Consider the following 13,370-nt stretch of genomic DNA (forward strand, 5'->3'; position numbering starts at 1 on the left):
CCCGATCTAGACTTTTTGTGAGCTTCTGATCTAGTCTTTCTGTAAAATATGTGATTTCTCGCTTTGCGTTCACCTACCCCTCCTTTATCTTTGTTATTTAACAGCAGCTTCAAGATCTGGACCTGTAAGTCTTCCACCACTAAGAAGGAAACAAAGCGTTAGAATCACTACGTACAAATACGATCCGTGTTAAAAACTATAGTGCGTAGAAAATATATTTTAGTGTAGAGTTTGCAATGTGGTCTTGTCACCACAGAAACCAAACACATTTTCTACTGGACCACTGGAGTAGTAGCCATGGTGATAAGACTGTTTCAAACTTTGTCCTATAATCACTTTTCAACTTCAACTGCTTTAAACTCTTCCCTAATTAAGGAGTTTAACCTAGTCAGAATATCAAAATATGTCAATCACCTTCAATGCGTTTCTTAAGCCTCATGCAGCCTCGTTCGTAGGCCCTTCTCCTCAGACGGTCCTCCCCACTTTCTTCCGAAGGATCTTTGATTTCTTTCCCCTGAAAGAAACATTGTTCATGAGGCAAACTTTTTTCAAAAAAAAACAAAAAAAAACAGACAACAGAAAGGCCAGGTGTCCAGTAGATATTGTATTGTGTTGGTACAGGTTGCGTGTCCTAGTCACCTCTTTGTTGAATCTGTTGGGCCACCACGTGGTTGGAATCAGCTCTTGGAGACCAGCTTCTTCAACACGCAAAGGACTTTTAATAAAGAAGAACACAACCGATCGAAGTACATCGAATCTGTGTTTTACCGGTTAAGGACGGGTCTGGGGCAGAACTATGTTCCAATTTTAAATTTATGCATAAAATCGAACGCATTTGTAAACGAGAATGTAAAAAAAGTGCAAATAAATCAGATTTTTACCTTCCCCCCCCCCCCCCCAAAGTAATATGGAGTGATTATGAAAGACACATAGACACAATCAGCAAAGGGAGAAGAGCTCAACAATTCAGATTCTAATCATGATGTAGGTAAACGAGGACACACATGCTCTCCAACCTGCAAACACTAAAATCATCCAGGCTCTATCTATAAATCCTATAGATATAAAACCTATAGAGATATATATATATATATATATACACACACACATACATACACACATATATACATATACATAGCCAACGTGACTCTTCATATGTGTGCATAAACACTACTCATTTCTGCTGAATGAACAAAATTATTAAATTAAGCTGTTACTTAAAGAGGATTTCAATCGTACAAGCAGTTTCACGTTTAAACTATTTCAAACTATTTCACGGCAAAAGAAATTGCGACTAAATGTTGACAAAAATTAAGACCAAATGAATGCAACAGTGTAGTATACAGGTAGCTCAGGGACGGAGTAGGCAGATATAGTCACCAGGTTCATCTATACGAGGAAATGAAAAGCTAGTTCTCTCACGATCCACACAACTTCCACTGTATTGCAACCTTATTGCATGTAAAGGATACAGAACATTGCTCAGCAGATACTTGCGAGACTTTTCATGTCTCAGAATGGCGATAGTAAGACGGAGGTAGTGAATCTGCACAGATATAACAGGACAATTTGACAAAGGGGTACATGATAACTGCTACTACATAAGTCAAATTGTAGGGTTCCTAGACCCGGACCAGCTCCTAAAGGTTCACAGTAATGCTCTCTCCCCTCTTAATTCCCCAGCATCAAGTTAAGATTGAATCCACCCAGCATCCACAAATGTTTGTTTAGCAAGAAAAGCAACAATTAAAGGGGGAAAAAGGGTTTGATCTAAAATGTAAAACAGTGAATAAGAATAGCTTGAAGACCGTAAGCCCTACCTGAAGCCCCAGATCAGGAACTATAGGAGAGAAGCGATACGCTCGAAGGAGGGACATCATCAACTGCTTGAGGCACTCGTGTATTTCATAATCCTGTGGGGAGGCTCTGCATTAACACACATTGGATATATGCTTCCATTTACCTACCATGATTCAATACCAACCTCCATTAGGAGCCACATTAAGTCCAACAGATGCTGGATGAGCGGATGTTCGTCTACAGATCCCCCTCCTTCCAGGATCCCCAGAAGAAAGTTCATCAGAACTTCCTCCACTAGGTACACCTTGCACTAAACAGAAAAGACAACAAATAATCCAATCAATCCCCCACAATTTGCATGGAGATGAATGGTGGCAAGTACAAACACTTGGAACAATCAGCTAGGGACTTGTTGAAGTAAAATTAGAAAAATAGAAATATACAAGATTGCCGCCCAAGCACAAGTATTCTCATAGTTTACTTAGTTTTTTGTTCCATAACACATGCAAATTAAACACTGTCTGGCAGGTGGTACAGTAGCAGAGGTAATCTCTGAGTATTTAAAAAAAATATATATATATATAACACGGTGAGTCTATCATAAAAAAACATAAAAGGATATATAAAAATACATGACCATTCCAGGGGTAATACAACTTATACAAGATTAGAGAACCCTGAGAAAACATATACCGTCCGGAACTCCGGCACGGGGGGAGGGGGGGGGCACAGATGCCATGTAAGCAACTCCATGGAGGAAACACAAGCACACATTATTTTAACAAAAGTAAAAAGAGCTTGCGCATTTAAATCTGAATTAAGTGTAAAAGACACACGCCGCTCCATACTCCATAGAGGTCATTACCCTTTAGTCTATGTCAAGCAATGTGTATCTTCAAACAAATGTACCACAAAGTATATATTTACAGTTTATATCAGCTGGACCCAAGACTTATAAGGAGAGTAAAGCCTCATTACAAATTAATGCTATTTACTATCTATACATGCTATAAAGTTGAGAAAACCGATTTTCATATTACTGTTTGGATGGGGAAAATGGGTTAATCATACAGTACAATTTACTTTCACAATTAAACTTATACTAGATATTTTGTAAAGTGGATTAAGTGAACGCATTTAGTTAAAACCTTTGATTAAGAGGATGACTAAAAGGCAACACAAACAAAGGACTACTCGAGCAATAGAAAGTACTAGTACTCACCATAAGAGGGGCAAAGTGGTTGAATATATGCGCCAGTGTTATCAGGACTGTGGGTTCCCCTTGCATTTGCCACACGCATGGATCCCGATCAACCAGTTCTCCCTCCTGTGAAGACAGCAGAATGATTCCACTGGATGGCATCACCAATACACCCTCCCAGTCCATTTACCCTGTTTACTTGCCATTGTAACCACTTATTTTATAAGAGCACAATGTCTACACAGCGAGACTACTTTGCTCCAGAAGGATGATCCCTTATTGAGTGAATATACCTGAATGTCTATGCCAGTGCTGAGGACGTTCTTCAGATAACCCAACAGTCTTTGGGATTTAAGCAAGTCAATTCTTGGAGGGTCCTGCAGAGGACGAAAACCCTCAATAGGATACCTGCATAGCCTTGTTAAGGATCTGAAGTGGAATGGAGTTTCACAATATGAACTAGTTTATACGATTACTAAAAACGTGTTGATTTCTTTGTGTCCTGCACTGATACAAATATATAAGTGCATATAAGAACTAATCAATTTTATTCACGAAAAAATGTTAACACTTGAACACAGTGCCAAACGGGTTCCTTGAAGTTGCTCTTTTTTGTAATTTTTAAGGAATTAGTGTTTAGTGTTTAATTGATATTTTTATGAACAAATTTGGTTACACACACATATATACATATACATATATATATTGTGAGCTGGGATCATGTAACCACACAGTCTTAAGGTTTGAAATACCACATAAGGCTGAATTATTTTTAGAATTGTAGTCCTTTTTATTAAAAGGTCTGTAAACAAACATAAATAAAACAAACAAAAAGAAAAGCCTTGCTCTCTGAGCACTTACTGACAAACAAACTATCGTTGGACGGCTTACCCGCTACCAACAAAAAAACATTTAGCACAGACCTTTTTCGTTTAGGAACCGTTCAGCAGATTTGTTAGGAGAAAATGCAGTCTCACTCACTGCTTGTATGCTTCTCACCTGACTAACTTACAGGGCTCCTTTTTGTAGCAGCCCCCTGCTGCTCATTGGTAACAGGTGAGTAAATCTCTGAACCAGAACTCCTGGACTGGCTGCATCACCTGCTGCAAGTAAACTGTGGAGTGGAGCACTGGCCCTCCCTTCTCTCCAAATGCTCCACCCCAGGGACCCAAACATAACTACAACATTACCATTACTTTGCTGGTAACAAAACATTCTCCCTGGGGTTATCGAATACATTGCACTGCAGTATTTTGTGGGAAATGTACATGTTATCCACCACAATGCCCTGTTCCCTGTCACAATATATACACACATATATATATATATATATATATATATATATATATACACCGTATTGGCTCGAATATAGGTCACACTTTTTCCCCCCACTTTAAGTCTTTAAAGTGGGGGTGCGGCCTATATTCGAGCCAATACGGGGGTATATATATATATATTCATCCAGTGTCACTAATAGAAGACTAAAGGAGTTATCCTTAGGACTAAGTCAATGTAAAACCTAAAGCAAATTTATATTATAATGATTTTGTTTCCGTAGACAAAAAGGGAATTTTTTTTTTTTCGTTTTCCACAACACTTGTATTTTATTTACTACTAACAAGTGTAATGTAAAGTAAATATTTGCTTTAGTGTTAGGTGTCTAAATTGGTTGTTAAATTCAGTCCTTGGAAAAGCCCACTTCTATACAGTATATGCAACAATGACAAAAAGTGCTGATATATCCTGAAAAAGGTTTAGATCCTTCCTAAGTGTACAGGAAGGTCCAATGGAGACAAAATCAATGATCTTTTTTCTTTCTTTACCAGACAAAGAACTGATTAAGGATACCGAAGAGGACGGGAACCAAAGTTAAATGCCACAGACTCCTTAAATGACAGGCTGATCGCTGGAAAATAAGCCATTCCTGATCCTCGTGAGATGTCACTGAAGGCTGTGCCCAGCGAAACCCCATTCCTACAGAAGAAAGTTTGATAAATACAGTCACGCAAAGCTCATGCACAAATTAACAGTCATCACCATTCATGTAACGAGAACCTGGGTACCATTACTGGTCACATAATGAGAATTGGAGCGCTGCATCATTTATGTAAAAGCCTTATGTGCGGCCAATCACATTCCATGTCTGAATAGCTCTGTTGGCTGACTATACGCATACGCATATAAAGTAGCCAATCAGAGGTAAGAATCGGACCACATAAAAGAGTGGGAAGCTATGCATATGTAAGTGCTTTCAAGATATATGCATATAGACTTAATATATAGACGTATCCCTAAATGCAGATGTTCTCACTTGTATCGAAAATGGTTTATTTTATTTGCCTCAGGCCTGACCCTGGGTAGCAGCCAAAAGCACCCTCTTTGCAGCCACCATTCTCATTAACAAGATATGAGGTCTTTGAATGCAGGCTGTGAAGACTTGTGCCGGCACGTGCCTCCATAGTGTAAATGAGTATACTGAGGGTCTGATGACCGGAGAGGGCAATCTACCCTTTTGCAGCAGGCCGGAATATGTTGCTGTATATATGTGACAAAAAAACATGGCAGACTTTATTTCCCCACTACAACTTAGCACTTATTTTGTATTTTGACAGTTCCACTTAAATGACACATAGCCCTCTGCAAAGATAATCCTAAAACCCCATGTGTGTTTCTTACAGGCAGAACGAGATGTTTCCTTCGTCCAGGTCAATAAGACAACTGACTATGTCACCAGCAGCCCAGGACTAAAGAAAAGAACAAAAGAAAATATTGACTTAGACCACGATATAACAATATACAGAACACAGATTGAAACTATGCAATATAACATTGAAAAGGCAAGCGTATCAGACTCCACTCAGACAAACTTATCCAGTACCTCATTTATGCTACAGAACCTGTATTTAATGTTTATGAGGTGCATTAACTAAATAAGGAAGAAGGATTTCAACACTTCTGCTCCTTGACTTCACTATACACTATGAAGCTGACCCAGCATAAAATACAGCTAAATCTACGACATGACTTTCCTTAACTCTTCCCAGATGAAGAGGTGAAGATCTTTGGGTTGGTCTTTCATAATGCATTCTGAGAGTTGAAATGATGAACTCCCAGTTAAGTAAATACACCCCAATGGAGTGCAGCTTTTCCGAATCAGGTCCCTGACAAATAGCTCCTCTACTGCTTGAGCACAACCTTTGAGATCTGCCTTCACACGATACCTACAGACTTGTAGTGAATAAACCCTCATTGGTTCCCATTGCTAGACAGATGTCACATATTGTGAAGGTCTCCGCGAGACTTATCTCACAGCACACTACCTCTTATGGAAATGAAAAGCCTTAAATGTACATTAACAAGAACATCTGACATAATACACAGTAAGAGTAACGTCTTACCTTGCCATAATTTGTAGTGGTTACATTCCATTTGCGGACTCTGTTACCGTCATAGGCATACGAGTCTGGAGTGTCTCCAACCCCTTCCTGTGCAGAGAAAAGCACTTTCAGTGACCTTTATGCCTTCAAACCTCTTGGCAATATTAAGATGATCCCTTACACAGGACAGTTAGCTTTTAACACCACTTAAAAAATGTGGACCAAACACAAATGCAAAAAAGACAACATCATTTAAACTGTAATTAGGCATGTTAAGCATGTTTAAAACTTACCTTTCATGACAGAAACAAATGATCTATTTAAAAAGCACCCTTCATCTCGACTGCTCTCCCAAATGATAGCTATTATGCTGCTTTGTGGCATATTAAGATAGAATGAGCAAAGTTGCAACATTCAATAACGGCCAGTAAATTTTGTTATAAGGCACTACACAAACACCCTTAACTCCAGTTTGCATCAGCCATGCCCATTTGGTTGAAGACACTGTTTACTAAGAAAAGTATCATACCTCCTGGTTAAACCTGCAGCTCAGGGTGCACCATCCGATCTGCATCAGACCCTGCGAGGAGATGAGGACTTCATAAAGCCACTTCCCTGATGGGAAACGCAGGACATAGATAAGAGAACGAAATAAAGGAAAGCAAAAAAAAGGTTGAGAGGCAATTTTCAGGCTGCCGATACCGGTAAAAATGTTCACTAATAAATCTATCAGGACTTAAAGACAGGTAGAACTGGTCTATACAGAACGGAAATGTTTTGGGGGTGTTTTTAAGACTCCACAAGTGAAATAAGGAAGAACGTGGCTGTTGGATCTCATAATTCCTAAAGTCATGTTGGCTTTTGGAAGCAGCCATAAAGGACAATAGTATATGATGTGTTTGGATCATTCACTGGTAGAGATAGCAACCTTTGCCTTCTAAAAGTTTAAGTTATCCTTTACTCTCTTCTCACCTTTGAATACGCAAGTCGTAGCTCGAATGGAACTAAAATTACTCTGCCCTATAACCTGTAGAAAAAGACAGCTGTCAGATAATGTGCTTTTGTCAGCATGAATTTAGGAGGCCAGGGTCTTCTTCCATCATACCCCTAAGAGGTCGTCATCTACCAACAACAATCCCTCGAAGCCACTGGTGTGATCGAGCACCACTGTGGAAGATCCTAGACGTCCATCAGCAACCTGATCTGGGGTAGAAATAAGTAATTCTCACTTATACTTCATAGAGGAACAGCAAACCACACATTTCAAAACATTAAAACCTAAAATCATTTAAGCACACTTGCCGTGTAAGACTGCATACCTTTCTAGCACCTTTTTATACATCAACGTATGTGTAACATTACAATGTTTTTATGTATTAATATTATTATATATATAAAAAAAAAACGGACAGTCTAACGACAACCTCACTATGTATTCTTTAAAAAGGTTTTAAAAGATAAATAAAATATCAGACCAAGGAAGAGGTTTTCTGCTACAGCTTCTCCATAAGGTAAGTTATTCTTGCCACTGATTGGCTGCTGCTAGTAGCCAATCAGTGTCAGGAAAGCACTTCCACTGCAAGCTGTGTCAGCACTTCATCTGCAAGCACACGGGTCTTGTTACCAAACCCCCACCACCCAAACTAAAAGGGACCTCATCTACTAGATGCACTGGGTCTAAGTCTCCATCTATTACGGTTAAATAAAATATATCAGTTGTTTCCTCACCGATATTCTCCTCAGTTGAATCCCCCGCTGACAGAAGCCTCTCCAAGCGTTCATCCAGGTTGTGAAAGGTGAGGGGTTTCCTGTAAATGGTAAAGATATTAAAGGGGAATTTAGACTATTCTTTTTACTACTGGTATCAGATTGAATAAATATTGTTATTGAATAAATATATATATTTTTCTAATATAATATGCTTCAATCAGCTACATATTAACGATTTGTATTTGTTATCTTAGCCCAATCTATCGACTCCTAATCTTCTGATTTCTGTGTAAAATAATAGAAAGGCTCTTTTTAACATCGTCAGACACGGACTAATGAAAGTCTATGGAAGGCAAATTAACCACCGTCATCACTGTCAGCTCATGTGTTTGAGCACGAAACTCACCCAAAATATCACATGACTGACAACAATGGCCGCCTCCAGGGCTGCAGATAATGGAAGTTTATTGGAACAAATCGGGATAAAACCAGGCTGTCAGTGATAATCGATGTTACTGTATTTTATAATCGAGAACAAACGTTCTTTTTTCATGAGATATCCCACTTAATGACACCAAAATGGTGTTTCTCACTTCTTTTGCTCATAAGAGACACACACGCTTCGAATGTAACACCTAGAGAGATCATAGGTCATACGTCTGTCACTGATGTCTATACCAACTATATAGATGGCAGAGATAAAGTAAATGTTATTTAAAGCTTTTGTTTTGCAAAAGCAAGCATCATGTCAGTTTTAACCGCTTTCTGAACACTTGACGATTAAACAGATATAATAAATTGAAATGCTTGAGCTTGCGAAGGCAGTGGTATAACACTAGGCATAACTTTTCGTACCCAGAAGAAAAATGGTTCAGTATCCCTCTGGCAGTGAAAGGGTTACACTATTTGTGCCCTCACTATATATCCCAGCAGCACAAACCAGTCTGTGCTGTAATTCAAGAAGAAGATTAAAGAACTGTTTATTTTTAGAACTGTTGAAGGACAGCAGGCGGCCAGTATTTATGGAAGGGAATACATTTAACCCTCAACAAACCCCTAACAGCGCCCACAAACCCTGCACTTTTTTGTTGTTGCTGCGGCCAATTGAAAGTTATGATGATGATGATCAAACGCAGAACAATGGGGAGTTTCAATGTTCCTGTAATTTCATCACAAAATCCTGTTTTCCCACCAAGTAAGCTTTGGAAAAAAAATAAAGAAAATAAAAAAAAAAAAAAAGGAAAAAAACTATAAAAAGGTAGCTAAGGCGTAAAACCTTATGAATAAAACACCTAGAAAGTATAAAACTTTGTATTATTCAATTTATATATATTGAATGATATATAAATACCTCCCTGTGTTCTCTGAGAATCACCCTCTATAAAGCTGCGAAAACCCTCATTGGTTAATGCTGGCACCCTGGCCTGGCTAGGAGTCGACGGAGAGGGCATGCCAGGGCACCGCTGGGTTCATAACTGACCTTAAGGTACAAGAGTAAAAAAAAGAGGCTAATAGCCGGCATACACCGTGCCAGCGCTCATGCTTGGGCAGAGAGCCGGCGCATGTGACAGCTGTCCGTGTATCTGATCAGTGCTCCTCGTGGAAATGTTTCTATGGAAATATGTATTATATGGGTTATATTTATATGCAATGCTGCATTTTTATTGATAAATTCACCAGCATATGGATTGTTTCCTACCTAAAAATACGCTTCCAAATACCAGAGTAAAATACGGTGGCATGGCTGTGGGCAAATATAAATATGTACTACAGAAATGCTATGTAATTGTACTGCCAGTGGCAAAGCTACGACACAAAACACAAGCCGAAATGTCAAAGCCAAGTGAAAAATACTTCAAAAGTCCTTCTCGGTGTCACACACGTATCCTTATTCCTGCATGACCTCTAGCTAGTACTGTAAGGCTCAGCTAATTGCGGCTGTGCAGGCAGGACACATCATCGCTAATGATGTCACCGACTAATCCGGCAAGCAAACCACAAGCCACGAAAACAAAACTATGCAAAGCTTTCGCATATGTTAAAGAAACAATGTTTATGTGATATGTAAATGTAACACAATATCCCTAAAAAGAAGAGGCATTCCCTTAACTTTACATGGGTGTAGATTTAACATCATCATCATCAGAACGTAACTTAAAGATTATTAATCTGATCACACATCTCACAATTTAGCCTTAGACACTCACCTTTACAGCTACCAAACCGGGAGCAATACTCATATTTTTAAGCAAAAAATAGCCGAAAACAAGCAGGGCAAGTACAGTTTGATGGGGGGGGGGAGGTGTAGTCCCCTATGTAAAACACTCCACTGAACCGCTTCAATACATCCCCCCACCCCCCCCCCCACTCCTGGTGCCAGCAAAGCGAAAATACTGCTTACGTGTAAAAGCTATGTGCGATACTGCTTACGTGCGATACCGTTTACGCGTAAAAGCTACGTGCGATACCGTTCACGCGTAAAAGCTACGTGCGATACCGTTCACGCGTAAAAGCTACGTGCGATACCGTTCACGCGTAAAAGCTACGTGCGATACCGTTCACGCGTAAAAGCTACGTGCGATACGGTTCACGCGTAAAAGCTACGTGCGATACCGTTCACGCGTAAAAGCTACGTGCGATACCGTTCACGCGTAAAAGCTACGTGCGATACCGTTCACGCGTAAAAGCTACGTGCGATACCGTTCACGCGTAAAAGCTACGTGCGATACCGTTCACGCGTAAAAGCTACGTGCGATACCGTTCACACGTAAAAGCTACGTGCGATACGGTTCACGCGTAAAAGCTACGTGCGATACTGTTTACGCGTAAAAGCTACGTGCGATACTATTTACGCGTAAAAGCTACGTGCGATACGGTTCACGCGTAAAAGCTATGTGCGATACGGTTCACGCGTAAAAGCTACGTGCGATACGGTTCACGCGTAAAAGCTACGTGCGATACGGTTCACGCGTAAAAGCTACGTGCGATACGGTTCACGCGTAAAAGCTACGTGCGATACGGTTCACGCGTAAAAGCTACGTGCGATACGGTTTATGTGTCAAGCTTTACCTGTAAGCTGCACTGTGCTGCGTTCCCTCTGTTGCTGGGAATATCCTATGCAGATACTGGCTCAAGAGTTTCTCATTCACAATCCCTGCAGAATAGAAGAAACTTTTTACCGCTGCTATCAGTATTCTTGTTTCGTGGAAAAGCAAAAAGTAGAATTTTTTTTATATATTTGTAGAAGCAGGCAATAGGAAATAAGTGCAACTCATTAGTCAAAGTTAAAGATATTTGTTCCTTGAAAAACACAGCGTAACTAAATTTTTTACGCTTCTGCACATATCCAAAGCCGCCAGCGAGCAGCAAAGACAATGACCAAAGCTCCACCGTTTGGAACATGAGTGTCTGATAGGAAGACCCTTCGGATTCTACGCCACGTGCCTGGAAAACGTTAAAGCGCCGCTACGTTTAGGATACTTAAATTCATTAATTACATTGCTTTTTGTTTTGCAATCGGTGCAATTGCCTTGGAAGCATTAGGTTTCAATGTAAGGGACAAAGGTGGCAGAATTAATTTCCTGACATGATGTTATCTCCCTTATTCCATCTCACACCCTTACAAACGCTGCCTAAATGAAATTCAATAAAAGAGGGAGCAGTAACTGAACAGAATTTAGAGACAAATTAATGGGGACGAATAATACTGTAAAGTTAAGATGGCTGCTCCCAGTGGGTTTCATAATATACATTTTGTAATCAGTAAACACCATAACATAGGTAGAATCTGGGAAATGAAAGACACACTTTATGAACTGCAGTCGGACATCCTATTTAATAAGAGCACCGCTGGCATGCCGATACGTTAGACGTTCAGATTGCATCAGGTGCGTCAATCGTCGGGCGCCATAAGGAGCGGATCCGGGTTTGTTGACGTGTCGGCAGGTAAAATGACAGAACCGAGGAAGTGTGCAGCACCTCAAAACACCAGCAAAAGCTCACAGGAGGCTAATGATCATCACAGCATATACATAACATGGCTACACGCCCGCGGGTTTACCGTCATTAAAGGAGATGACCTCTTGTGCCTGAAATAAAGTCACAGCATGTCATTTACCTGCGGCCTTAACCTTCTCAGGTTCACAGGTCAGCCTGTAGTCACGCCGGGTCACGGCTGTACTCGATCCCCTCGATGCCATGTCCCTTTAAACTGCAAACTAGAAGTAAGAAAAATAATATTAAACATACAACCCCCTCAGATAATGTCATGCTGTCTGACATCATTAGTGACCCCAAACCCAGCACTTGCCACAGCCACACTCACTGGAGACTTTTCTCTAATAGCCATCTAAGGAAGCGAGCAGGCTTCACGTCAAACAGAGCAAAACACACCCGACACACGAACACATCCTCCGTGCCTTATTCCTCACCTCCGCCAGCCCCCGTGCTGTTTTCCTGAGCTCGGTTTTGCCCCTCCTCCTTTGTCTCCCACTCACCTACCCCGAGTGCCCCGTGTCTCCACCCACCCCGTCAGTACTCCCCTCCACTCACCTCCCTGCAGTCCCACCTTTCCTCACACTCTGCCAGTACACAGCCACTTTTTTTTCAATGAACTTTATTAGGCTCTGAAACGACATCAACATTTTGTACGTTTTAAATAAAGTTTTTTTTCCCCAGTAAGCTTTATCGGCTCAACTGAACATTAAGCAATCGGTTCAGTGCAGAGGAGACGTTCTTGTTTATCTCGTGTTTCTCTCCTCCTTTCAATGTTTACAAAATGAAATGTTTTAGCTTATTACACAAGTAAGCTTGTCATCCTAACGAGCCTGGTCCTATAAAAATGTAACCGAGTTATATGTGTACGCTACAAATGGAGTAGTAACAAAGGGCATTTTGCTTCAGGAACACAGTGTATAAACAGAGGTATATGCTCATGTCATTAAATGGACTATTTACTGTCCCTTCTTCTCCGTGTTGCGACAATTCTTGCCGCTGATTGGCTGCTTGAAGTCAATGGAAGCACTTTACACCACACCGAGCCCCGGCTGAAGCCGACAGGCAGTAGAGAACATCACATGCACGGAGAGGCGTTTGCCCGCCGAATGCCCGCCCATGCATTTCTAAGTAGCGCTTCGCGAAAACTTAACGCGACCACACAGCCAGCAGACGATGAATGGCATCCTTTTATAAGGGCAGCCTTTTTGTAAAAAAAAAACCCCTCCAGTTTACTTACCATCTTAATTCACAAAACATGTCGGGTCGGGTCGACGTGCACGTACCGG

General features: G+C 40.6%; 1 protein-coding gene across 1 annotated transcript in view; it reads right to left on the bottom strand.

The window, feature by feature from the left end:
• Positions 1-12,287, bottom strand: part of LOC149285364 (E3 ubiquitin-protein ligase RNF123-like) — a 39,078-nt gene extending 26,791 nt beyond the window's left edge. Inside the window, exons 1-17 of the mRNA XM_089495402.1 lie at positions 12,206-12,287; positions 11,158-11,242; positions 8,107-8,186; positions 7,484-7,581; positions 7,351-7,405; positions 6,908-6,993; positions 6,400-6,486; positions 5,678-5,745; positions 4,850-4,975; positions 3,295-3,409; positions 3,023-3,127; positions 1,985-2,110; positions 1,821-1,913; positions 1,473-1,546; positions 640-757; positions 415-514; positions 78-139 (exon numbers count right to left, since the gene is read on the bottom strand). Of these exons, the coding sequence (XP_089351528.1) occupies positions 78-139; positions 415-514; positions 640-757; positions 1,473-1,546; positions 1,821-1,913; positions 1,985-2,110; positions 3,023-3,127; positions 3,295-3,409; positions 4,850-4,975; positions 5,678-5,745; positions 6,400-6,486; positions 6,908-6,993; positions 7,351-7,405; positions 7,484-7,581; positions 8,107-8,186; positions 11,158-11,242; positions 12,206-12,287 (1,560 nt within the window). The remainder of the gene's footprint in view (positions 1-77; positions 140-414; positions 515-639; positions 758-1,472; positions 1,547-1,820; positions 1,914-1,984; positions 2,111-3,022; positions 3,128-3,294; positions 3,410-4,849; positions 4,976-5,677; positions 5,746-6,399; positions 6,487-6,907; positions 6,994-7,350; positions 7,406-7,483; positions 7,582-8,106; positions 8,187-11,157; positions 11,243-12,205) is intronic.
• Positions 12,288-13,370: the final 1,083 nt, after the last annotated feature.

The sequence above is a fragment of the Sceloporus occidentalis genome, unplaced genomic scaffold, assembly GCF_023333645.1.
Source record: "Sceloporus occidentalis isolate IW3139 unplaced genomic scaffold, rSceOcc1.0.p SCAF_79, whole genome shotgun sequence".
Taxonomy (NCBI): Eukaryota; Metazoa; Chordata; class Lepidosauria; order Squamata; family Phrynosomatidae; genus Sceloporus; species Sceloporus occidentalis.